At 46.4% G+C, this 26,446-nt stretch overlaps 5 protein-coding genes across 5 annotated transcripts; 2 read left to right on the top strand and 3 right to left on the bottom strand.

The window, feature by feature from the left end:
- Positions 1–604: 604 nt before the first annotated feature.
- Positions 605–2,592, top strand: E1B28_012886 (uncharacterized protein). Its single transcript, XM_043158042.1, has 2 exons — positions 605–1,389; positions 1,457–2,592. Exons 1-2 carry the CDS (start codon positions 889–891, stop codon positions 2,078–2,080), a joined length of 1,125 nt encoding a protein of 374 aa, XP_043005412.1. The 5' UTR covers positions 605–888; the 3' UTR covers positions 2,081–2,592.
- A 4,516-nt stretch (positions 2,593–7,108) lies between these two features.
- E1B28_012884 (uncharacterized protein) lies at positions 7,109–9,284 on the bottom strand. The gene is made up of 5 exons (XM_043158040.1): positions 8,943–9,284; positions 8,621–8,887; positions 8,108–8,557; positions 7,582–8,055; positions 7,109–7,492 (listed from the first exon to the last, which is right to left on the bottom strand). Exons 1-3 carry the CDS (start codon positions 9,250–9,252, stop codon positions 8,316–8,318), a joined length of 819 nt encoding a protein of 272 aa, XP_043005410.1. The 5' UTR covers positions 9,253–9,284; the 3' UTR covers positions 7,109–7,492; positions 7,582–8,055; positions 8,108–8,315.
- E1B28_012885 (uncharacterized protein) lies at positions 7,177–7,765 on the top strand (the record flags this gene model as incomplete). Its single annotated transcript, XM_043158041.1, has 2 exons — positions 7,177–7,370; positions 7,429–7,765. 2 exons carry the CDS (start codon positions 7,177–7,179, stop codon positions 7,763–7,765), a joined length of 531 nt encoding a protein of 176 aa, XP_043005411.1.
- A 6,337-nt stretch (positions 9,285–15,621) lies between the features above and the next one.
- On the bottom strand, positions 15,622–16,469 carry E1B28_012883 (uncharacterized protein). The gene is made up of 5 exons (XM_043158039.1): positions 16,263–16,469; positions 16,171–16,196; positions 16,099–16,102; positions 15,938–15,992; positions 15,622–15,859 (listed from the first exon to the last, which is right to left on the bottom strand). The coding sequence occupies exons 1-5, from the start codon at positions 16,351–16,353 to the stop codon at positions 15,814–15,816; spliced, it is 222 nt and encodes a 73-aa protein (XP_043005409.1). The 5' UTR covers positions 16,354–16,469; the 3' UTR covers positions 15,622–15,813.
- Positions 16,470–24,407: 7,938 nt separating this feature from the next.
- E1B28_012882 (uncharacterized protein) lies at positions 24,408–24,803 on the bottom strand (the record flags this gene model as incomplete). Its single annotated transcript, XM_043158038.1, has 1 exon — positions 24,408–24,803. One exon carries the CDS (start codon positions 24,801–24,803, stop codon positions 24,408–24,410), a length of 396 nt encoding a protein of 131 aa, XP_043005408.1.
- Between the last annotated feature and the right edge of the window lie 1,643 nt (positions 24,804–26,446).

The raw sequence follows: 26,446 nt of genomic DNA, 5'->3' as shown, positions 1-26,446 counted from the left end.
TGGCCTTGGGCACTTGTAGGTTAGTCATGTTTGTATCTATAGGTATGTGAGAGCAAGAGAAATATTCAGTGATTATAACAAACCAAGAATGAAGAGAATTGATCGGGAACTTGTGCCACAGTGGTGGGATTCTCGATTGGGAAATTTCTCACGCTTAGATTTTCGGCCCGACATTTGACCCGTCGTTGTGTAACCATCGCAAGTCAGCAAGGAGTCCACCCCCCCTTGTGCGGAGTGTTCTGGAGAGGTATCATACACTTCTCCTTAATTTCTGATACTAAAAAGTCTAAAAAAACCAGTCTATTTTTGGCTACAGTACAAATTTCCGAATTCCCGGTTTTTCCGAATTCAGGGTTGATGACAGTAATTTCGGAGAAGATGCATACCAAAAACGGCCAAGCAAAAACCTTTCCACGTGGTTCCCAATTAGGAAGGCGAGCTTATTCTGAGCGGGGATACTCGCGTGGAGGATTCACCGGCTCATCAGGTTTATCCGCATGAGCTCGGAAAAACCAGGCCTCCTCGGACATGACAGCTGTGACCGTGAGAACTTAAGGTGACGCGCTGGATTTACTTACAAATGGGAAATACCGGTCGTGATCGTCCGAACCATTACGTTTTCCAAGCGACTCTGAAGATGGACAGCTGGCGACTCATAGGCTTCCTCCTCGACGAAATCTCGCGTGGTTCAAACCATGGATATTCCTCTGCTCGACACATCTCTCAGGCTGGTCGGGAATACAGTCGTCTCGTGTTGGTCGAATGTTTCGGAGATGCGTTGTCCAGCATTGAAGCGAGGGTGAGTTTTAGATCGATAAAACATGTGGAATGGAGCGCGATCGCGCCGCAGTGCGGCTGATATATATTTGATATTCGTTTTTATGATAAATGTTGCAACGTCTTTGCCATTCCACCTCCAAGATGCAGCACCAACAACTTTCTGCCAATCCGCCCTCTCCTGTTGGTTCTTCATTTCGTGTCGGGGACTGGATCTGTCATAATCCAAGGTGTTCAACCCACAATTTCAAGAGAAATCAGCTCTGTATCGGATGTGGAACCCGTCGCGCCATATCTATCTCTCAACCCACTTCTCCCATTCCTCCTCGACTCCAAAACCAAGTCCAGCAGGACACTCGATATCATTACGCTCAGCCCAATCCACCCACACCGCAACCTTCTGCTTCACGTCCCATTCTCACTCCCTCGGGTCGAGCTTTCGCCATCGGTGGTCGCGTCCAGAACATTTCTTCAGATCCCCTGAACCCTTGCATCATGTATTGGCCAGATAATGAGCCGTTCCCGGAGCAGGGTCAAATTCGTCCTAGTAACGTGGTCGGCGTCGCCTACCCTCCCATCGTCAATACCGGTAACCGTGGACCGATTGCTCATGTCAGTTTCAGAATTATGTCACCACTTGTCTAAACTGACTGACATTGACTCATTATTCCTTTATCAGCAATCGGGCGACTGGATTTGCAAGAAATGTAATTACCTGAATTGGAGAAGAAGAAGAGTTTGTCAGACATGTCTACCTTACGCTGAAGGAAACGGGGATTCCATTTCCTCAGTCCAGGCAGAACGTATCGCTCTTCTCACTTCCATACTCGCGCAAACTTCCATCTCTCCACGTTCTCAGCCTACCACCACCATCACCATTCCTCCGAGACGCAGCCAGAGTGTAACGTCACCCCGTCAATTTGACCGCTACGAGCACCCGGACCACTCCGACAGCCTCCAATGCCTTCGTCAGCGGCATAAATCTCAATCTCACCCTGGTTTAGGTGATGCTCGTCCTAAATCCCTGTCCGCCGAATCATTATCATTCTCGACCCCGATGAAAGTCCTCGACCCTTCTCTCCTTCTCCGGCCCATCACCTTACCATTCCACAAAGACCACCACAAAGAGACGACGATGGCTCCTCCTCCACCTCTTCTCCCCCGCTTCCTCCAAGAGATCGTCTCATCGCCAAGCGATTCCTACTTTTCCGAGCTGAGTGACTCTGAGGTTGACGGTTCGCCTTTGTCTCCCCTGTCATCAGCCTCGCGGTTCAGTAGCTGGAACATGGAGAGGATCATCTAGACGCAAGAGGAATATTCGATTGTTCCTTCTCGATGGATGTTTGGCAAAAGTACTGATTAATTGGACGTATAATTCCTTATTCTTATTTCACTAACTCTAATCTATCCGCCATATATCTATAACTTTTTGTTTGCTTTCTCTCCCCCCCCTTTACTGTCTTAACATTTCTGGATGCTAGGAGGGATCGCTGGACCTTCGTTTGTTTATTTGTTTTTTCAACGCGTCTTGCTTGGTTGGAACACTACTTTTTACGTTGATTTCTTTTTTTTTGGCGAAAAAAACACTAATACCAATTCATCGATCGGGATTTCGGACCTATTTTTTCTCTCTCCTTTTTTTTTCGTTCCTCGAATTTGACTTACATCTTTACCCCGTCCGTAGTATGTATGGGTACCAGCAACGGTACATTAATTTCTTGTTCCGGCCTTGCTAGCTTGTTTCTCAGTGTCCACTGTCCATGGCTCGCGTAGAATTTAGAATCCTCCGAAGTTCCAACCCACTGACTCCCTGCAATCTGAAATCCGACATCCGACGACCGTTGACTGACACTGACTCCAAAGTGACTCAGTGACTCTTAAGGGTGAGTATCATGCAACTTCGCCCCTGTGGCGCGTGGGTGACAGTGTACAAAGTTTATACACGTTATTCGATCATACAAGTGGCGGCCCTCTGCACCGAAAGCACACATGTGTGTGGGGGGTACTCTCCATTTTTCCTACTCGAGGGCCGAGGCGGGGAGTATGTGTTAAAAAGCAGGTTGCAGCACGGACGTCGGAGGAGATATATTCTCGAGTCTTGTAGTCCCCCTCTCTATTTATTCTGAACTTCCCTCCGTTAGTTGCCGCGTGGCGACTGGACCAATTCGCAACTGCCAACTAGGAACGTAGCTCACGGGAACTGGGCCCAGTCTGTGACCTTGATCTCCATCGATAGCCTGATTTCTGGTGATTCCACGTCACGGTCCAAGGATGGCACGACCCTGGTCCCTGACAGAAAGTGTAAAGCACGATGGATATAACTCTAAATTTACATTCTCCCTTGCTACACCTACGGGTTTCCAAGACAACATGAGATTCACGATCCGAGAACGCCGCCGGCAGCTACACAGTGGGACAAATTCGAACTTTCTTTTTTTTTTTTGCTTTCTCGGCGACAGAATTTCCCGAAGGGGAATAAAACGCGTGCATTCTTCGATAGGGGCTTATATCTTTTCCACCGAACCAACACTTAGCTCGAATGACGCAACATACCTTCATCCAACGAGCACTACTAGATCTCTCTCATTTCAGATTCCGCTTCTCGCGTTGAAATTAGTGATGTTGATGAAGTGAGGGTAGCTGAAGTTGGCCGTTAGCATTGACTGTGAGCTCTTCGGGAATCGGTATCCTCCTGTAAGTGACAGACATCGAATCATCTAATCCACCTAATATAATTGATTTTGAGCAGTCAACTGGATTTGCGACCGCTTTGACTATTCTTCTTCGTCTCGTTTCCCCTCTATTTCTCCTTCAAGAAGACATAAATACACTATATCAATCAGATCTTACGGAAATCTGACGAATAACGCATCCCAGAACCAGAGCACCTTGAACATATATTAAGTAGTGATAATTACTGCCGAACGAGGAACTGTGGTGAGAAGTGTTATACGAAACGCAAAAAAAAAACAGCCTTTATAACCTTGCAGGGGATCCATCCTGGTTCGAACAGGAGACCTCAAATTGCTTTTGTGCTGTAGTAGCTAAAAGCGGTTGCGCGATAACCAACTACGCCATGGACCCATTATAGCTGCAAATATTTTGGCTTTATATACATCAGTTTCAAAGAGAATATACTAGGTTTTTTTAGATACTCTGCATATATTAAGGCCCTGTTCAGTAAAAAAAAGCTGCAGCTTTTTCGCAGCTTTTTGATAGCTTTTTACTCGCGGCTTTTTGTGACAACGAGTGACTATGTAGTGACTGACCATGTAACATACGTTACCTAATACGTTCTTTACATCCGCGCGTCTGCGCTGCGTCCTCGCAGATCCTCTGCATCCTCGTACTGCCCGCCTATCGCTATGGCTAAGAAAAAGAAAGGCACCATCGACAACAACAGTCATCTCGAGACTGTACCCGTGGACCAAGAGAAGAAGCTACGCGCCATATGGACTGACAGTGATGTGGATACATTGCTGGCAGGACTCGTCAAACGGGTTGACAGAATTGGAGAAGGCGGGAATTTCAAGGTCGCAGTATTCAATGAGGTTGCCGAGGAGCTGAATCCACCTGAAATCGGAGCAAATAAAATGGGGAAAGGCTGTAAGGACAAGTATGGGACAGTACGTGACAGTTCATTCAATTTTGACATTTCTATTCATTCGAGACTTTTCTCTTTACGTTCTAGATCAAACGTGACTGGGGAGAAGTCATTAAAATCAATCATAAGTCTGGCTGGCCACCCTGGGACCGAAAAAAGGGGGCCAACATCACACCCGAACGTGAGCAAAACTGGCTTGAGTACGTGAAGGTCAATCTGAGGGCGGCGCGTTTCCGGAACAAGGGCTATGAATACCAGCACCACTTCGATATTCTCATGCCGCTGAATACTACTCTTCCCAAACAGATGAATATATGTCGTATTGGCCGCTGGAAGACTCGAGCCCAGAACAAGGATGAGTTGGATGAGAGTGAGGATGGGGATGAGGTTGGGATTGGAGGAGCTGATCCGGTGGCCAGCAATGCGAATTCTCAGGAGGCTGGAGAGCAGGAATACTCTCAACCAACTGTATTGCCAAGGTTGGAGAGTCCAGACTGGGACAATGAATTGATGGATAAGCAGTTTCATGCAGATAAAGAGGCGACATCCACTGTGAGTCTTCTATTCATATGACAGGTTGTATTGAATATTGTAACTTGTTCTCAGTTGTCCAGGAAATCGTCAACCACCACTGTTGCTACAGTTGTGTCCGAGTCGGCATCTACTGGCCGAAAACGCGGTGCTTCCGAAATGCCACTTCCGAAGGAGAAGTCAGTGGACAAGCGTGTCAAACCACAAACACCTGTCACCCCAGGTCCCCATCACCAGCGTGTTCCAGCCTCATCTGATCACCGTGCCAAAGCAGCTACTGCTCTCGCACAGATTGGTAGTGGCGTTACTGAATTCAATCAGCATGCTCTCGCATTCTTCAACTCGCCGCAGGGGAACAATGCAAATGATACCCCAAGTCGCCTTGCAGGAGCTATCAAAGCTTTGGACAGTGAAAAGGTTTGGCTTCCCTTGGATCTCCGTCTCCAGTTACAGGACTTGTTTGAGAAGGACAAAGCTGCAGTTGTTTCTTATCGGAGCATGGATCCCAAGGATAAACTGCTCCGACGAACCTGGATTCTCCGTAAACTTAACATTACCATCCCACCGTACTATGATTTGCTTTCAGATACTATGTTAACCATTCCTCCATTCGATCTCTACCTTCCATCATATCCATAGTTACTATTCACCGCGTTCTGCCAGTTCTATTAAATAGCTATCCCACATGTTCTGTGCAATAGCATCCCGTCGTTGAAGTGATCTTTCAAACTCCTCATCTGATACAACCATAGAGGTTGTCAAGTCACTAGTCTCCATTTCAGCAGTAGGGTCATAGAACTCCTCGATTGGATCTTGAATGGCTGAAAGTGACTCGACCGGATCATATTCCATTGTAAGATTGTGAATCGCCATTAACGCTAGTGGAATCCGAACTTGGACCCCCATTGAATATCAAACGGGATGAAGCAGAACTCCCCATTTCGCCTTTAGGACTCCGAAAATTCGTTCTATAACATTACGGGCCTGTGCATGTCGAAGATTAAAAAGTTCTTCCCGATTCATGGGTCTGAAAGCCTCTTAGAAATATAGCCACATGTAAAACAGAAACATACCGCAGACTACCCCTCTGCCACTCATTCAGATGATACCGTACACCACAGTAAGGCACCATAAGATAATCACATATTCCAAATCCTGCATCTGCTAAGTAGTACTTGCTGTCTGGAATGTAGAGATCAGTTAGTCGGGACTGAGCATACATTGTAGCATCTGCTGAAGCCCCGTCATAGCCAGTAACTCCATACTGAAATCGCATATCAAATGAACAACAGATCAAGGAGTTTTGTGATAATTGCCCCTTTCGATCTCGTGCCAGATCCCGCTCTTCTTTTGAAGGCCAACAACAGATATGTGTCCCGTCCATTGCACCAATAGCATCCTTGAAGAATGGAAATAGCTTGGGGTTGTTCTGAATATATGAAGGGGTTGGTGCATTGGCATCTGGCAAGCAGACATATCGGTTATAGAAATCTGGCTCTGTAAATGCATCAAGCACTTCATTGAAGTATCTAGTTTTCATATTAGTGCCACTATAATGTATCAATATGTACCACTTAACCGTGATATGGTTCCATTTGCCCGCTGAAATCGTTCACCAACACGGCGAACAGATAGCCCAGTTGTACATGTATAGAGAAAAATGCCAAGTTTCTCCTCTAGACTGACATGTTGGGAGTCATCAATTCCTAGCCAGCGTAACTCTGAGAGGAGTATATTGAAAATATGCTTCCGAACCCCAAGCTCATGAGCTATTCTATCCTCATGCCCCTCCCGAAGTTCCTCAATCCAGGCTTGTCCACTAAGTGCAGAGGTGTGATATGGCTGAATGACAGTAGTGAAAGCAATATGATAGAGAGCAGCTGCATAGCCAGCTAGTTGGAATAGATGTCCAGCAAGAAGGACAAGCAGGGACTGATGGTACTGCACTGGGGAACGTTGAAGAGGCATTGATCGATCAATGACAGCTGTCCGATGATTCATGTACAAAAAAGGCAATTGATATTTATTCATGTTTGTACTACTACTGTCACCCCGAGGTCGCCGCATATCACGCCGTGACTACATCAAAAAGCTATCAAAAAGCTATCAAAAAGCTGTCGAAAAGCTACCGAAAAGCTACCGCCAAACGCTATCAAAAAGCTGTGAAAAAGCTGCAGCTTTTTTTTACTGAACAGGGCCTAATTAGGAAAATCCTGATATATAGACGCCTTTCTCTGGCCTTCCCGATACCTCGTACTCCTAGAATGCCTAGTTTCTTCCCAAATGCGAGAAACTTTACTTTTCAGAGTGCTTCCTTCTCAAACGCTCAACGAGATATCGTCATCGACAACGCGAACCCATCTACCACTCACAATCACTACACGACGAACCACTATGTGACGACCATTACTACTATCGCGGTGTGGAGGCTCGACGAGAGGAAAATCAAGTTGCAAAAGTATGCGGATTCGATTCCACCAACCGTTCCATGGAACTGATACTTTACCCGATGACAGCCTCCTCCAGGCTCCTAGATCGATTTTGAGGCGATTTGTTCGACGCATCTTCAGGAATGGTTTACTGAAGAGAGCCAAAAACAGGGCGGCGATGGGAATGGAAGATTTATTAGCGTTAACGGTGATCACAATCGAGTCGGCTGGTAGACTCACGCTTAACATCATAAAACATTTCCTGTCTCCTCTTTCACATGTTTTACAGTTCCTCTCCAACACTTTAATCGCTTTCCTTGAGCTGTCGTTTTCGCAGTCCCTGCTGGTTTCGTCGTTTTCCACCGTATCTGCCCATATGTACTCCCCCCAAAGTGTTAACACAAAACTCCGACAAGAATTCTAAAACATGTGAAGATTGTGTCTATCCGTGCATCGGGCATTCACGACATCGAAGCCCATCTTCGAGTAAGAAAGTGCGGGACCATTGGGGACTGGATGGTCTTTGCGAAGGTAATCGTTTCTCATGATGGCACAATTATTGGCTGTATGAGATTTTCTTGAGCAAGGAACGCCTGAGTGCAACCACCCAGGACGCCGTTGATAGTCATCGGTGGGTATGGATCCAAGCGTTTTCGTGTTGCTCCAATAAAATGTACGAAGTGTACAATAATGAGATTGATGGATCTGCTTGCTCTCGTGACGTTCGTAAGTGTACATATATACCCGCCAGTAAAACGATACGTACGAAAGAATAGAGGAAAAAACCTGCCACAGGATATGTACGATTGACGCATGCAGATAATCGATCATAAAACCTTCCATCGCTGCACCTGGCACAAGATCTATCGACGCCTAAGATAAGAACTATGTTAGCTCCGCATCTGCTGAGGAAAACCCCATGTCTTCAAACGAAGGGCACGGTTGAATATGCCCTTTACACATCCAGGCATCCATCAGCCTAATAGCTCATCAAGAAAATCTTCCATTTCCTCCTCGTGGCTTTTAGGTTTGGTATTCTCTGGGAGCGGTAAAGGTGGGGCATCAACGACTGTCCCTAGAAGACAGTTCAGCTTGCGTTCGCCTGGACAGAAGTGGCGAAAGCGATCGAATGCACCTTGTTTCCGGTCTCGAGTTGACGATATTAGAGGTTTCGCCATCAATTTGTCTGATTTAGCACGAAACCGCGACTTGAGATCTGTAAGAGGGAGAAGAATTTGTCGAAGTCCAGCACGAAGTCCATAAAGTAGTAACGACATACCTCTTGCAGCATCAGCAGACTCTTTTTCTCGCATGAGCTCATCCAACTCGTTATCCCAACTGACCTCTTGCAGCTTTCCTTTCCGTGAATCAAAGACCTCAAATTTATTGGACCTATATCCAGATGTGATATGATCCAGACTATGATCAACGTCGTCATCGTCATCATCTTCCTCGTATGCACGCGTAGAAGGGCCCGGCACATCGCTGATCTTTTGTTTAGCCAAAAAAGTCGACAGATCCACTTCAGGTTCGACGACGAGCTCGCCTTGAATACTCATATTGATATCTTACGAGCAAAACGACACATACAAGCAACGCACCATCCGAACCCAACTCGGGCGCCTCCTCCTTATACCTATCCACATTCGTCCCAAGTTGCCGTCTCGAAAATTTCCTTAACCTCTCTGCTTTCTCCCCTTCATCGTCTTCTTCATCAGCTATTCCTTCCCCTTCCAATAACAATCGTTTTTGAAACTCAGCAGGACGACCAAGGCCGCGTCCCCTACCACGAGCACGTAGGTATTTTCCCAATCCACCACGTGATTTGCCCCTACCACGGCCACGACCGCGATTGGGAGAGCTGGATTCGTGAGAGGGTGCCGATGGGGTTGAAGGGCTTGCCTCGGGCATTTTCGAAGAACTGAGATGAGGGTGTGAAGAAGGGAATTAATTACATCGATAGGTTAGGGTTTGTTTGGTCGTCACAATTTTTTCACACGTAATTTACAAATCAATACTCCCTCAACTTTCGGTACATTGACTGACCAGATACCTCCTCTATCTCAGTTTCGAACTTTATTTCGCGCTAATACGATGTTGAAGCTCGACTTCCCCTACACCATCCGTCAAGCAGATAGTTCCAGAAGGTAAGATCATGCATCTACAGGTAACAAAAAGGAGTTGAACGTTCCTCCAGAATTCAAAAATTAAACGTGCCGGCCTTCGCACTACTTACTCATAACCAGTCGGCGACCTAGCGCTTTGGCAACAAGTCTGTGCCGGAAGGAGACCTACGTAACGATTCAACGAAAAAACCCCAAATCAGTTCATCATCGGAGATCATGGGCGATTTTTTCGAGGCACGTACAGACCTGTGAAATCGGTAAGTCACCTATTACCGAACATATCTCGGTTCAGAAACAAAATAAAACGAAAGTGAACTTACAGTGGGCGGATATTTGAACACATTGCACGAGAAGAAGATTGGCCCCGAAGCTTTCCAAACAAGTCGATGGTGAGCATTCAGGTTGACGTTCAAACACGACAAGGTGGGGGATGGGATACCAACAATCAACTTGAACCTCAACAACAGGTCTCGGGATCGCAAACGCAATACCCGTCACCATGAGTAGAACCGAAGCTCGGACGAAAGGTCGCATTTCGACTCAGAAGGTTTAGGAGAGGGAGGAATGACAAGATCGAAGAGAAAGAAGACACGCGGGGAAAACGAGGAAAGGCCTCTGTGGGTTATATACCATAGCGGGGGAGCCGAAAAAGAGAGGTGCGGCGATCTGGGAAGAGACTAGCTTCGAAACAGATAGCATTCCAGGTACGTCTTACACACATGCTTACTTACATGTAAGCTCCCCGCAGTTTCAATCGTAATCTACCCGCCACGAACCAATCCTCGGCTAGAATCGGAAGAGTGACATGTTAGAAGATGGAAGGCAGGAGCCTGAAGACTGTGTAGGTGGATCAGAAGTGGTTTCTACATCTACAAGAAGGTCACAGAATGTACTGCCTCAGAATCGAACCAGAAGTCGTGGAAGACGTCATTCGAACAAGTTACATTCAGAGGTATGACAAACCTATATCATCATGACAGATACTCTCTCTCTTTTATTCTTATTCCACTTTAACTTCATCCTAGGATTCGACATGCATATATTGTTGATATTCGACTGAACGATCGGTATACCACTGCATCGCTTTTACGTTCCATCCGTCAAGCAGATTTCGTCGCGGCGGAGGATTCGGCATCTAAACGACGGGCGTTAGGCATTAGAGTCCTCGACCCATGAGAAATACTGATGCTTACTGGTAACCATCGCCGTTTCTGCAGCAAGTGTATCCAGGTGGGCCTGAAAAGAGTCCAATCAGCGAGGACGTTCCTAATTCACTCAGAGGGACACTTTACATTCTCCCTATAAAAACAGAAATCGATGTCAGCAAACCGCGGGATAATGAGTCTATGCAATGAGGAGATCAACTTACATCGCCCAAAGTGCATTTCATATCTAGGTTAAAGGGTTTCTCAACGTCAGAGTCGGACAAGGGGGCAACAATACATGGTTAGAGCAACGAAACGAACCTTTAGCAGCAACATCTTCAACCCCTCCATCCGTCAAACAGTAGGGCCCCCCAGGGGGTATGACCGTGCATCTACAGAAACGAAAAGTTTTAAATGTTTCTCCAGAATGCGAGGGCGCGAGTCGGCGTCGATACTCACTCAAAATTAGTCGGTGACCTTGTGCTTACGCAACACGTCTGATTGAGGTGTGGACCTGCGTAAGATTCAACGAAATCTCGTGTCAGTCGATAATCGGAGACCACGAGTGATCTTTCAAAATGACGGCGTACAAGGCTGCAAAAATCAATGGGTTATACATGATGAACATAACTCAAACACGCTCGGGAGCTCACGATGGTAGGATATAGAAACATCTGGCACGGGCGAACCTTGGCCGGATTCTCAGCAATTTCTACCAAAAAATGGTGTTGAGCATTTACGTCGACGATCAACACGGCCAAGGAGGAGAATACTAACGATCTTGAGAATCTTGCTTTGGATCAGCCGCAGAAACAATGCCAGCCATCACGAGGAGAACCGAAGCTACTTGAACGAAGGATCGCATATCGACAAGGCTTATAAAATGGAGGAATGAGCAGGAGGTACGGAATCTGGGGTCTTAGGGGAGCTTATATACCCCACGAGAAGTAGGCTTGCGTCCTGATTGATTTGAACATGAAACGTGTAAAAGCAGTGGGTAAATGAGAGCCATTTACTTTACATAGGCCCATCTCGTACACATCTGCTGCTTTACATCATGATGTGGGGCCCACCATAAATCATGTCATCTCGCCGATATGTATATTCACTGAGGATAAAAGTATATATTTCAAGTTATTGGACAGGTTGCCCAGCTCTGAAAGGCCGATGACTCGCTGACATGCCATATTACATTCTAGCTGTCTGTAGAATTTGATACCCAGTCCATAGTTGTGGAGCGCTCGCACACGGAGAGGTGTTTACCCCGATGCTTATTCCATTCTTATTAGTGGGGCCCGTTAACTGATACCTCACTTGGCCGCGATTCAATAGAGTCAAATTCGTCGACCCTCCTGAATATGGATCGCTCTCTTACTATCCCAATCTATTCCTTTAGCTCTCTACGCATCGCCAGCTCGGAAGTTCGACGAGCCTCAATGGCAGGTCTTAATCTCAATTTCGCTCTCACCGTTTGCATGGTTGATACCTTAGTTAGTCTACAAGCATGTAAATTACTGAGATATCAGACGACGTTGACTGTGGAGATCTTCTGGGAAGTGAACATGCTGGGACTCTTGACAGCGTCGATGGTGGCAAGTCCGAAACCGAATTAGAATGGCAGTCATCATGCATCATGCACGAGAGTATTCGGTGTTATGACGTTCCGGTAAGACAGACATGCATTCAGTCGTCAGCGCTTCAGCAACAGACCTCCACTAATGTTCCTGAGAGCGTAGAACGGGCTGCAGGAGAAGGAATTGTACTGTACCGTCTGCTCGGAGTTTACGGGGTTTGCCGGTGATCATAACAATCAACACCTGTTGCTGCCAATCCAATGATCCATGTGGCTCCCTGCGAGCGCCGGGTTCTCTCAAATCTTGCAACGACAGCTTACATCGAAGACGCTAAAATGAAGTCCCGTATCAGTAGGCGAAGAGCTAACCATCAGAAATCATCCACAAGCCCGTGTGAATCCCTGATAAGCCTCAAGTTCCTCAGATATCGTCAAACTTTCGGGACATGCCCCGATTTCAAGTTGTTACATACCATGTTCTCATCTCATCTTTTGTTCAAGCAAACAGAATCTGAGGGTAAATGGGAAGATTTGCGAAAAGTTAGCGAGGAAAGTTGCAAATTGCAGGCGGCGGAGGTTGCATACCTGGCAGAGTTCGCATATCTTATGGAAGTTTGCCGGTGTTCATAGAGGGGAGAAACTGGTTTGGTATTCGTACGCAAACGAGACTCTCGCAGATGGTCGGAATGGTCATGTGCTCCATTCGAGGTCAGCTCCTACAGGCTACCGTCTACGGATGGTCATTTTAGACGAAGTCACGAAACAGCTGCCCTCGGTCTAAGAAGGGCCAATGATAAGGAGCCAGTGACTGTGAGATTTGAGTAGCTGGAAGGGAAGTTGAAGTATCGCCGGGAGAAGGAACCTTCTGCACGACAGGCTATCGCATATCGTGGTTTGACTACTGTTTTTGGCGTCGTTCTGGGACGAATGTTATGATGAAAAAAAATAATTTTTGAGCCAATGGAGTTGTAAAAACACAATTTAGCCGAAGCTGGACCATGTTCATACGCAGGTCTGGTCCATCAATATTTCAATTCCCTACCAGCAAAACAAAAAAAAAGAAGACAATGAAGCAACACAATTAAAAGGTTGCCAACGCACCATTCGAACCCAACTCGTTATACGGATCCGAATTTGCTGTCCCGAAATATCCCGGCTTTCTTTTTCTTCATCCACTTCTTGAATCTTCACCTCCTTCCGACAACAATCATTTGTGTTGAGCAGGACGAGATCAGACAGCATCGACACGTAGGTACCAATCACGTGCGTGTACCTCGCCTCAACCACGGCCATGAGCGCGATGCGGGGAGTTGCGAAGGTCCTGGTCCAGGCATTCTGATGAACTGAGCAGATGAGGGTACGAAAAAGGCTCAAGTGCCCGAAGTTGGGGTTTATTTGGTCATCATCGCACAGGTCACATCAGGCACCCTGAATGTATACGAGAACTAAATGCCGCTAAACTTCTGAACAGTTTGGAACAAAATCCTGACTTGGAAAGGACGTTTTACACACCAGGGTGCGAAATAGCGTAAAATTACGCGGTGAGTTATGTTAAATTCATGCGAACGTTATGCAAAATTTGGGAGATTATGCCATCAGGATTGCATTGAACTTACTTACACTAACATTTGTCAAAATGTTAGCGTAAATCTCGACGTAAACAACTGCGTTACGCTATTCCTCACCCAGTAAGTGATTTTTACAGCGGCAGGAAGGCCACGAAGAATGTACCGCGCTCTGCACCGAAATGGCAGAAGTCGTAGAAGGTGATGCCTTTCGAATAGGTTATATTCAGAGGTATGGTTACCCTAAATTATCATTACAGAAACCCTCCCTTTTATTCCACTTTTTTACTTCATCCTCAGATCCGACCTGAGGCATTGTTGAAATTTGACCATACGAGCGGTATACCACTAACACCGCTTTCAATCCGTCAAACAGATGACCCCAGGCGGTAAGATTGTGCATCTACAGAGACAAAAAGTTTAAGTTTCAGATGTTCCTCCAGAATGCAAGGACACGAGTTGGAGTTGACACTCACTCAAAGCCAGTCGGCGACCTATTACTTCGGCAACAAGTTTGTTCTGCGAGGGGACCTACATAAAGTCAGTCAACCATTGGAGACCACGATCTTTCGAAATGACAGCGTACAATACTATGAAATCGTTAGGTTATTCAACGTGACTGAAACAAAAGGCGGCTTACGATGGGCGGGATTATGAAAACATTGCACGGGGTATAGTAAGCGGCTCCCTCAGCTTCATACAAAAAAACGATGGTGAGCATTCATGTAGACGATCAACACGATGAAGGAGAATACTAACGATCATCCTGACGCTCCACAAGGGGATTAGCAGAGGCAATTCCCGACACCACGAGAAGGATAGGAGCTAATTGAACGAAGGATCGCATATCGACACGGAAGGCTCAGGAAGGGAGGAATGAAAAGAAACAAGAGTCTCTCGGGGTAAGCTTATATACACTACGAGAAGCGTGAGGTACTAGAGAGGGCTTGGCCCAGCCAGAAAAATACTAGCGTCCAGATTCCGTTCATTTCAACATGTAATTGAACACTGGGTAACATGAGATGCTACTACAATTACTTTTAAGTTAGTGCGATACTTAAATAGTTACCTCCGGTATTATCGTGACTCTGCGGTAGCACACCAAGGCTAGATTTCCTGTTGAGGTCGCCATGTCAGTGGTGCTGTATGTCGCAAACCCCTCCGCCTACTAGAGTCCTAGGATGGACTCAACTCCGGTGCGAGAAGCTTTTGGTCTACCACGCGGACGAAAGCGGTGTTTCTTTGAACGCCAAGGAGTCTTGGAACGCAACCGCCGACCGGCAAGCAAAGTTCCTGAAGACGGATTACATGACAACCCCTGAACCATACATTGCAGTCCAGAGTTTGTTCAGTTGTCAGCAGAATTGATACTTACAGGGATTTAATTAATTCCGTGAACACGCGAACTCTCAGGCGTTTCACGCTCGGCAGAGTCGGAATGTTCAGCGATATTAAAACTCCGCTGATAGTCGCTATACAGGCGAATAAACTTAAGTTCAAGTATCTTGCATCCTCAAATACACTGTACTTAGTCTCCTACCAACTCGAATACTATATAAATTGTGTACCACTCCATCAACTCCTCGGAAACAGGCTCTGGAGGCTGGACAAGGCTCGAGACTCCTATGTGACGAGGGAAAGATGGATTTCACACGTCCTATCAATAACGGCGGATTTACTTCCGAACAGAGTCGGAGTTTCAATCTCAATCATCCGCCGATATGCCATGTACAACCGCCCATTACCCGAGGGCGCTTGCTTAGCCGACCGGCGCACCAGAGTCCGTATGTTCACGGAATTAATCAAATCCCTGTAGTCCAATGGTTAGCAGACGGCGATTTGTTCACCCCGCTACTTGTTCCGTTCTTGGTGGGCCTTGTTCAAACTGATACGCTTGGCTTTGATTCAATACAGTCAAATTCGTCAACTCTCCATGGATATATTTATTGCTATCTCATTTCCAGTTCATGCCTTTAGCCTTCTCCCCCAACTTCCCCCTACACTACGTTCACGCATTGCCAGCTCGGAAATTCACGCGCGTTCATGAGCACTGCATCACCTCATCAAGGCGGCGGGATACACGTGGTCGTAGATGGTTGGTCAATGCATCTAGAAGAAAAGGAGAAGGAAGCAAAATATAAACATTCAACGCAAAATCACATTTGAATTGCGGTATCGACGACTCACTCGAACACAGTCGACGAGTTGTCCCTTGCACAACAACGTTGAGTAGTAGCGGGACCTGGTAGGAGTGGAGAAAACCAGGGTTAATGGAAGTGAGCCGTCCCTCATCGACATCCATCGGGAACTAGATATCATGGAAGCTCAAAGGGTAATGTCCGACATACATTTCTGTGAAAGATGGAAGTGACGTGTTAGTATTGCAAAGAAAACGAAAAGGAAGGGGACTTGGAACTGACATAGTCCGGAGGTACACATACAATGACTAGATTCGTAGGGGGGAGAGGATCGTCAGTCTTTATAATCACCGAGACAAAAGTAGGATACAGACCACCATCTTGACGACCCACAAGAGGATTAGCAACAACAACTCCAACCACCGCGAAGAGGATTGAAGTAATTTGGAATTCGGAGAATCGCATATCAAAAGCTTCAAGCAGGAAGTTAACGCAAGTACAGAGACCCTGATGGTTCTGGACTTCCCTAAATACCTCTTTCGACGGCAGCCCTGGGAGTGGGAGGGTTAGGGACTGAACACGACTGCCTACGAGAGACGTGCGTTGAATGGGGCACCAGGTAAGTAAGGAACATTGAATGTTCATTACCTTTTACAGTATAGGTTCATAACTCTACCCGATCCTGCCAACTCGTGAAACGGAATTTGGGAAAGTGCTAAGTACGGGGAGGAGGGCTGAGCTCGGACGACGGATGACTATCGCGAGCTTCCAAATCCAGTCGGGTAAATAATGCGCAGGCAGAAGTAATCCACCTCCGCAAGCGAACATGTAAGTTGGAAGCAGGAACATCGTCTTTTGACACTGTCGATGGTGGCAAGTCGAAACTGAATAAATGGGAACATTGGGAAGTCACCACAACTAGGGTCACTGAAGGCAGTCATTATCCAGGGTTCTCGTTCTTGTGACCATTCTAAGCCATTGAAAAAAAAAAGTACATTCAGTCGTCAGCACTAGCCAAGCCTCGTTAATAAACACGCACGAGGGTTCCTGGAGCCTTCAACAATCCACAACCGGTGCGACAGGATGGCTACCGGATCGTCTGCATTTGTTAAGTTTATTCAGAATCAGAGTTGGAAGTTTGAATATGAGAAAACCAAGATGTCAGAAAGTTTTTATTTCATACACGGATGGGCTCTATTTGAGGTCAGCTGTTACGAATGATAGGTGAAACAGACATGCCGCCATCCGTCGAAGCCTAGGGTTGAGCTTGTGGATGCTTCTTGGAAAAGGAACTTAAATTATCGTCCGGAGATAAGAACCACTGTACGATAGGTTCGTACTGAACGGAGTCGGATTATGGATGCGATATCGAGAATTTTTGGCATCGTTCTCGAACGAAGGTTTATGATGCGTTGATTAAGGCTAATGGATTTGCATGATACAACGAGATGCTTATACGAGGTCTCTGCAGGACTTTTCTATTAACTCAATACGAGCAAAAAAAAAAAGCGACACACCATCCGAACGGAGGTTGGATTCCTCTTCTTCCTTATAGGATTATACCTATCCACATTCGTCTTACTAAATATTCCCTTAACATGCACTTCATGGACTTCTTCATCAAGTCATCCTTCTCCTTCCAACAACAACCTTTTGTGAAATTCAGCAGGACGACGGCGTCCAACGACCGTTGACGTTGAGACTCCGTCTTCTCCCACGAGCCACATAGATATTTCCCTAATCCATTGCGTGACTGGCTTTTGAACAAGGCAAGGAGCGCGCTGGGGGAGAGTTGAATTCGTGGGAGGGCTCTGATGGGCTTGAAAGGACGAGGATATGAATTCAAGCGCCCGAACTTGTTGGGGTTCATTTGGTCACCTCCATTTACCGTCTCTTCTCATCTTGCTCTCATCTCTCGAGGCAAGGCTATCATTGGTCATAATACCATTAATCTACAAATCGTATTCATCGACTCTCCTTGATACAACTGCATTGACAGAATTTCTCTTCTACTTATCTCACTTCAAGCTTCCATCCTGCTTCTGAAATGACGTTGCAGGGAGTCTGCGTCTTCGCCAACACCATCCGTCAAGCAAATCGTTCCGGAAGGTAAGAATATGCATCTACAAAAAGACAAAGGGGTTGAACTTTTCTTTCAGGATGCATAAATCAAACGGGCAGGCCTTGGGTACCACTTACTCATAACCCGTCGGCGACCTAGCGCTTTGGCAACAAGTTTGTACCGGGAAGGGACCTATTAGACAGAGATTCGACCACAAACCTCAAGTCAGTAAAACAACCATTCGGAGACCAAGGGCAGTTTCTCGAGCCACGTACAGACCTGTGAAATCGGCATGTCAGCTACTTATTACCGAACATATCTTGGTTCTGAAAGTGGGACTTACAGTGGGCGGATCTTTGAACACATCGCACGAGAAAAAGATGGGACCTGAAGCTGAAAAAAGGGGATGATCAAGCACGTCGCAGTGAAAGGTGAAATACTAAATACTAACCATCGGTTTGAACCTCAACCACAGGACTAGGGATTGCAAACGCAACACACGCCGCCATGAAGAGAAACGAAGTGACTCGGACGAAAGATCGCATATCGACTCCGAAGGATGGAAGACAAGAGAGGGTACGCACTGGGAAACTATCACCGGGGGTATATATAGCTTAAGAGAAGTGACGGCCGCATTAGAAAGAGAGTAGCTTCGAAAGACCATTCATTGAATGTGTAGCAGGTAACATTGAAGGTATGATCTTCTTATACACCTACTTCTTACCCTCAGTGCAACTTCCACCTCAAGACTGCGGTAGTAGCAATCCAACGTCACAGACAGACTGAGGATTCGAGAATGGAACGCCGAGGACCGCGCAAGTGGATCCCGGCAAGGCAAGGTTATGAAGAATGTACTGCGCATAAGGCTGACCCTACACTCGGAACTGAACCAGAAGCCAAAGAAGACAGGAAGATCGAATCACCAAAGGAGTCGAGGCGCCATTCGGAGGCCGGACAAGTTACTTTCCGAAATCTCTCAGATTATCATTACTGATAACTCTCTCTTCTACTCGACTTTATCCTCTCTCCGACTTGTACATACTGCTGACACTCTAGTTCCAGTTGACAACCACTATCCCGTCACCTTCAATTGTTCGTACAGATGGGTGTGAGCTTGCACCTACAGGGAGCGGAGAGAGTTAAGCGTTAAACCCAGTAAAACTTTTCGTTTACTCACTCAAAACCAGTCGATGACTGAGTGCTTGGGCAGCAACTCTGAGTTCTCGGGTCGGGACCTAGTACATAACGTTGAACAAAACTATCAAAGACCAAGACAAAACGGCGGCGTACAGATCTGTCAATCGGTACGTTAGCTATGACTGAATCATATATAGAAAAAAACAAAAGTAAAGTGGTCTTACGATGGGCGGATCAGTGGAGAAACTGCACTCGATGATTGCATCAGCAGCTTAAATTCAACGGTGAGCGTTCAGATCGAAAATAAACCACGTCCAAGGAGGATACTAACACTGACCATTCTGGCGCTCCACGAGGGGATTAGCAGAGACAATACCTGCTACAACGAGAAGAATCGAAGCTACTTGGATGAAGGAACGCATATCGACTGGGAGGAATGTCAAGAGACAACTTGAAGAGACTTTGGGTTCTTTTGGGCAACGACTTATATACCCCAGGACTCACCGTTGCGTACCAGAAAGAGACTAGTGTCCAGATTCCGTTCACTTGAACATAAAAACTGGGGAACACGGGAGATACAGTTGCTAGATTCCGTTCGTATGAACATGCAACGACTGGGGAACACGGGAGATGTGTAAGTACTTTCTTACCTCCGATCTTATCGTGGCGCGGCAAGCCAGGTGCCGTTAATCCTCAACATATCGATGATAAGGGACATCGATCGTAGTCTTCGTGGATTATTTTGGCTCTGTAAGTGCAGAGCTGTTCCACTAATTTTGGGCTGGAATTATCGCGTTGGAACCGCAACTGGTTGTATAATCGAATGCAAACCTGCTCGCCAGTTCGCCAATGTCCACTTTAGTTTGCTCACGATCGCGTGGTGGCACCTTTATGTGAGGATCCCCGATGGGTGGATTGGGTGGGTTGCGGAAGGAGAAGCTTTATACTTAGTATTAGTATTAGTGAGGAAGCCGGTGAACGCCGTGCTATCCATTCGGAATGGGAAACGTGGGACTGCCCGGATTTCACGGAGTCTCCTTAAGTTCTCTTCCTTCTCATCGGTAACAGCCGGTAACCACGATCAACGGTCACGATATTTTGCTCTCACTAGTGGCAACGACGACTCATTGAAGATCTTAAATTACCGTCCCGGGGGCCATCAACATCAAAGGGCTATATACGAGTCACCGGAGTACCTTAAGCTTCTCAGATCATCAAAGATTTACAGATCATCCACGATCTCTCAAGGAATCCAAAAACACAAACATCAACAGCTCCACGTTTTCACTTGTCCTCATCCTGCACCGTATAAATCTCAACTTTTTCATCCGCCGGTCACTGACTATACGGCAAGCACAAAGCAATAGTGATTCAAACCACGTTTCTCCGTTTCACTCCGAATCCGTAATGAGAAACGGGAACGGGACGGCTGACTGAGGATCAGTAGGTAGAGTTCTCGGGGTGGGACAAAAAGAAGCTCTCGGATGGAGGTAAGTACTTCACTACCGGAATACACCCGTTTAAGGTTGGGCAGTAGTGGTTATATTCACCGGTATTGTATCATCCTGACATATTTGCCTATGAAAGTTCCCTGGGCGCCACTGCAACCAGTGGTTGGCCAGCGGACCGTCAGGTGGTCGTCAGCTGTTGTCAGATGGGCCATGGGTGGTCATACAATTATCGATTCGAGGGAAACACTGACCAAGCGCTGACCAGCGCTGACCAGCACCGAAGGTTTTTCTGATGAAGGGTTCGAATCCCCGCGAAGTTCAAATTTGCCACCGTGGTACTAATCAACTGTATGACCGGAGCCACCGAATCTTCCATCAGAGTCAATAGATGTATGACAACCCGGTACATCATCATTCTAAATATTTTCCTCTCTGATTCATCCTAAGGATCCGACATGCCGGTATACCACCACCGCTTTTACTTGTTCATAGTACAGAAGAACCCAGGGTTCTTGCATCTACAAAAAAAAAAACAAATCCTTCAGAGTGCAAAAAAGCGACGTCGGCTTTGACACTTACTCATAGCCAGTCGGAGACGTATCACTTAGGCAACAATTCTGGTCTGCGAAGGGGCCTACACAAGAAAATGAAAGGCGGTCAATCGTCGGAGACCAAAAGCAATCTTTCAAAACTCCGGACATACATTTCTGTGAGATCGGTTCGTTAGCTATGACTGAACACCACATTTAAAAAAGAACGAAAGTGGACTGACAAGGGGCGGATCGGCGGATAAATTGCACTCGATAATTGGATCGCCAGCTGTAAGTTTAAGAAAAATTCGACGGTGAGCGTTCACGTTCAGGCCGACAATATTGAACGACGAAAAGAAGATACTAACAAATACCTTGACGCTTCGCAAAGGGATTAGCAGAGACAACGCTCGCCACCACGAGAAGGACAGAAGTTAGTTGAACGAAGGATCGCATATCTCGGACCAGGAAGGTTCAGAGAAGGGAGTACTGATAAGAAATAAGAGGTTCTGCGGGTCGTACTTATATACCCCACGAGAAGGAGGATTTAGACGCGCCCAGAAAGAGACTAGCGTCATTTGAACATGTATAATTGGGTAACACGGGATATACATCCTCAAGTACTTACTTATTTCCGATTTTACCGTGACGCGGCACACTGAGGTTCGCCTGCAGTCGAGCTCGCTGTGTACGGTGTCAATAATGCTATATCTCACAAACTTCACTCCGTCTGTTAGGAGGAGGGACTCAAATACTCAAGCTCGTGCTATGCTGGTGAGGTGGGGGGCCACGTGTTATAAGAAACCCAAAAATAGAAAAATAGGCTAATTATGGGATGGCCCGTAAACGTTGAAAACCCCCCAAGTAGCAAATGGGCTATTTATACATGGCTTAAAATCCCCATACAGTTGGCTGATAGTTGTGGCGTAGCGCTTATACTCCGGTGTGGTTCGCTGCTTAGAGTGCCTCTCACCAGTCCGGGTTTCCAGTTCCTGAGGCAACAAATGGACTCACCTCAGGCAGGAGTTTGACAGCCACGTAAAGGCCTGTCAGGCCCCCCAAAAAGCCGTGAGAAACCGGGCCTGGAAGGCCTTCTACGCCGTCGCACGTTTCCTCAGGAACACTTCTACCTCTCCTACCGCGACCATCGATTCCTCCCCGCTACCCTCATTTTCTTCCTCCCTTCCGTTCCTCCTGTCCATCAGCAATGTTATGAGCAGAAAAAAGCTCAATTCCGGTCTCCCCAGGCATCCGAATACTGTGGCCACCGGATCCCCACGTTTGGGTGTACTACCTGGCAGGTACGTTGCCGGTGCTCCCCACATTCCATTTATTATTCAACCATTCCTTCGTAGCAATGAGAAATTTCTCGCTATCTTGAAGATTAATGTAGATGCGTTCGTGCTCGTTGTTTTGGGTTGGTATTGAAGCACGGATAGGGCTGTCAGTGTATGCTTATTTCATCTCTACCTTACCCATTTTTGTTTGATTTTCTTTTTGTTTGGCTTCATTCATCCATAGGAATAAGCATGGTACCATCGTTAGTCGCACAACGGCGTCGAGAGCGAATAACGTAAAACCCCCCCATATCCATAGCTAGATTCGAGGCAGCGCAGTTATACGGTACGTGCTCGCACCTCTTCATCCTATCGTTATTTGATCTTCTGCTCCGTGGTGTTCAAACACTTCCCTCGATCTCGAAGCCACAGTATTTAGTCCATTACGACATGGCGCTACACTAGCCGAACTGACGGCGACCGCTGGTGTACCTCACCACCGCTACCTCAATTTCCACTTTCCGCTTTCCCTCGTATTTCTAGCAAGATCACCTTTACACCCTAGACAACCCGGAATTACAGTCCCGGCCCTGCATGTGAGCTCGGAGCATCTTACAGTTGTGTGCACGGTGCGTGCAATTTCCGAATCCCTTATTTTTTTCTCACCCTTGCACCCCAGATCATGACCATCTTGAATGACTACATGCTAGCGGAACTCTGAGCTGCCAAACACTTTGGACAGTATTGATACGGGCCATCAGTACCGTCCTGAGGCGACACACTGTGCTGGTATACAGGTATTTATCTTATTTTTTGATGCTCACTGCTTCACTATTTGAGATACTACACAACAGATGACAGGACAGTCCCAAATTAAACTCGGATATTCGGGTATCATTGAAGGACGCTCTGCCAAACGAGCGTGAGGGTGCCTTGAATGTAATGACAACATAGGGTTGGTTGTACTACGAGATTTGTGCATCACATGTGGTTCAGAATACATTCAACTCCCTTTCTGGCATGAATCAAATCAGTTCAAGGCCAGTAATCCGTATCAAATATTGAAAGAACCGAATTTGGGCATGCAAAACCTGGCACCGGCATACCGGCTATTTGGTAACCGGGCGTTTCGGAGAATTGCGAAATGTTTAAAATGTTCTCCTGCATGTTTAATACTCACTCAATCACTTCTTCCTGTGATAGAATTCATTGTTTTTACAGTATAATTAGTCTACCAAGATTTAAGAACCAACGGACACTCAGAATATACCAAATGAAAAAGTCAGAAAACGGTCGTACCGTTCGACTCAGATTCTCGTGTTAAGCATAGCGGCTAAATCATATCAAGGTTCACCACGAAAGTATTTTGCTTCGTGGTGAAGTTCAAGACCTCAACGAATATCTTATGATATATAATCAGTTTTTGGAAGAAAAATGAGTGTAACAAAACCTATCCATGATATACTACTATACTTAATGGCAAATATAGTTCAAACAGTGAACCCAGTTTTCTGACTTTTTCGTTCACCATATTGCGAGTATCTGTTTATTCTCAAAATTTGGTAGAATAACCTTACCATAATCTCGATGAATTCTATCACAGGAATAAGCGAGTGAATGAGTAGTACACTCACAGGAATAAATTTATGTTTTGGTGGTCTCCTGAAAATGCCGGTTATTGAATAACCGGTACGCCGGTGCCAACGAATTCGGTGTTGTGTACATCCTTTCTTTGATCCAACTTGTTCAATAGATACAGACAATACAGACAACATTAGGGAAAGGGTAGAGTAATATGATTAACAGGGAACAGATTGTACCTATTCCGTAGTATACATGTTACTGCACGCGTGGGCTTATACCGACCATCGCTCGTCGCCGAACAGCTATTAGCATACTTGCCCGCAGCTTAACAAACCACCCCGCCCAAAACTTCGCTGCTGCCACCGAGTACCAGTAAAAGGTGACAGCCTACAAATCTTAGTCCCGTTACGCCTTCCCTGTCAATGCACCAGCCTTGCAGCCCAATCTGCTATGGATGACTGTTGTGTAGGTCAGGCATTCAATCGAGGGGTGCTGTGTACTGGTTAACCATCCAGGAAGGGATGGATGAGATGGTTCGTGAGGATTGGAGGGGGGATGGAAGGTGTACACACCCAAATAACCAGGTTAATTTGTCTCTCTCAAGAACAAACAACAATGTCGATGAGTATTGTCCCGAAGCAACTGGAGTTAGTAGAGGGTCAAAAGGAATAGATAAGCAGTACACCCCATAACCGGAGAGCTCAAACATCACATGCTGTTGATGAACAGCGGCCGCCTTTTCGTTGAGATTGTTGGTCAGTGTCTCGACCCAGGAAGCACATTTCGGAAATTCAGAAAATCCAGGTTCGATTGAGGAAGAATTTGAGAGGATGAAGGGGACAACAGAGGTAATGCAAGAACCGCTAAGAGGCATGAGAATAATTGTAGAACATAGAGAACCAATATTACTGTGCAGAACGCTTCTTGTCGGTGTGTGATGCGAGCCTTTTAGTAGATGTTCTCATTGGGCCTCCAATGAAATGTGATTGTAGCGGACGGGCGATCGTAGAAGACGTAGGGCGAGAAAAACAATCGAGTCCTACTGCCTAAAGGTGCTGTTGTGCAGCCGTTAGGGAGTTCCACATTTCGTATATTCACTGCGCATAAGTTGAGTCGAAAGAGAACGCAGACAATGGACAATGGAGAGATGGAATCGGGAATGGTTAAATAACAAAAGAAATATGAGGAGGTAGGAGGACGTACCCGCCAAGTGATACTATCTCAAATGCTTTCGCAGTGTAACTGGATGCCGCGGGAGACTGGAATTGGCCTTTTTTTTGCTTATAAAACTGATGTCGGACAGGAGGAACGGAAGGGAGGAAGAAAATGAGGGTAGCGGGGAGGAATAGATGGTCGCGGTAGGAGAGGTAGAAGCGTTCCTGAGGAAACGTGCGACGGCGTAGAAGGCCTTCCAGGCCCAGTTTCTCACGGCTTTTTTGGGGGCCTATCAGGCCATTACGTTAGCTGTCAAACTCCTGCCTGAGGTGAATGGACTCTGAGAGGAAGCCGGTGAACGCCGGTCCTACCACGTGTTTGATATTTAGCACGGACCTGTCCGAAGTTACAGCGCTTTCCATATTCATGCGGAAAAACACAATTTTGAAAATTTATGTGGTTCTATTTGTCCGCGGCCGGCAGTAGCTTCGGCGAACTTACGGCCACAGGACCCATATTCCCACGAGTCTGATAGTTAGCATCTTCAGCTGTAGTGGCCTCGATTGGGCCTCGAACACTATTTCTTCATTAGATTATTGTGCCTCGCGTCGTACAAGTTGAATCAATTCAACAGAGTCAGCACCATTGCAAAGTGTGTAGTAAAGGAAGCCTCTTCTCAGTGCGAGGCCCTGTTTGATGTTTTTTGCCATGTTCGTTGACAACAAGCTCGGAAATGTGGTGGGAAATGCAATTTATTCACATTCAAATGAGGTAATGAGAATTTTGTACATTAAGGGAAAGGGAGAATAAATAACAATGGGGTATACAGAGCTGAGAGGAGTACTAGTAGCAGCGTCCTCACTGTGCGTTGTTGTATGTATTGCCGCGCTTTCGCCGAAGCTACTGCCGGCCGCGGACAAATAGAACCACATAAATTTTCAAAATTGTGTTTTTCCGCATGAATATGGAAAGCGCTGTAACAGAACGGGAACTGCCCCTGGGCCTGATGAGCATTTATATCCATCGCGAAGTTTTATGTCCACCAACCAGCTGGTGATCGCGATGTTCCTTGTCACCCGGAGTTCACGGAGCTTCCTTTTACTGCAACTGCTGTCTTTTGACCAAATTGACGCGGAACTGTACCGAACTCCGAATGCCGGTTTTTGCGTTGCCTTCGCCGCAGTGTTAATCGATGAAAACGCCGTCATATTCAGAGGTATGGCCACCGTACATCAGCATTCTAGATTACCTCTTCTTGCTGTTATCAACATTCGACTCTACGAGCAGTATACCACCACCATCGCTTTCAAACCTCACAAAACAACCCAGGATTCTTGCATCTACAAAATAAAGTTTGAACAT

This window comes from Marasmius oreades, chromosome 8 (assembly GCF_018924745.1).
Source record: "Marasmius oreades isolate 03SP1 chromosome 8, whole genome shotgun sequence".
In the NCBI taxonomy this organism is placed as follows: domain Eukaryota; kingdom Fungi; phylum Basidiomycota; class Agaricomycetes; order Agaricales; family Marasmiaceae; genus Marasmius; species Marasmius oreades.
This window is presented reverse-complemented; position numbering and strand designations above follow the sequence as displayed.

Coding starts and splice junctions, on each gene's coding strand:
- E1B28_012883 (XM_043158039.1), bottom strand. CDS start 16,353: ATGCGATTCTCCGAATTCCAAATTACTTCAATCCTCTTCGCGGTGGTT. Junction 16,197..16,262: donor TGTGGGTCGTCAAGATGGTG/GTCTGTATCCTA, acceptor CTACGAATCTAG/TCATTGTATGTGTACCTCCG. Junction 15,860..15,937: donor AACTCGTCGACTGTGTTCGA/GTGAGTCGTCGA, acceptor CTTTTCTTCTAG/ATGCATTGACCAACCATCTA.
- E1B28_012884 (XM_043158040.1), bottom strand. CDS start 9,252: ATGCCCGAGGCAAGCCCTTCAACCCCATCGGCACCCTCTCACGAATCC. Junction 8,888..8,942: donor GCCCGAGTTGGGTTCGGATG/GTGCGTTGCTTG, acceptor TGAGTATTCAAG/GCGAGCTCGTCGTCGAACCT. Junction 8,558..8,620: donor GTCTGCTGATGCTGCAAGAG/GTATGTCGTTAC, acceptor TCCCTCTTACAG/ATCTCAAGTCGCGGTTTCGT.
- E1B28_012886 (XM_043158042.1), top strand. CDS start 889: ATGTTGCAACGTCTTTGCCATTCCACCTCCAAGATGCAGCACCAACAA. Junction 1,390..1,456: donor ACCGTGGACCGATTGCTCAT/GTCAGTTTCAGA, acceptor TTCCTTTATCAG/CAATCGGGCGACTGGATTTG.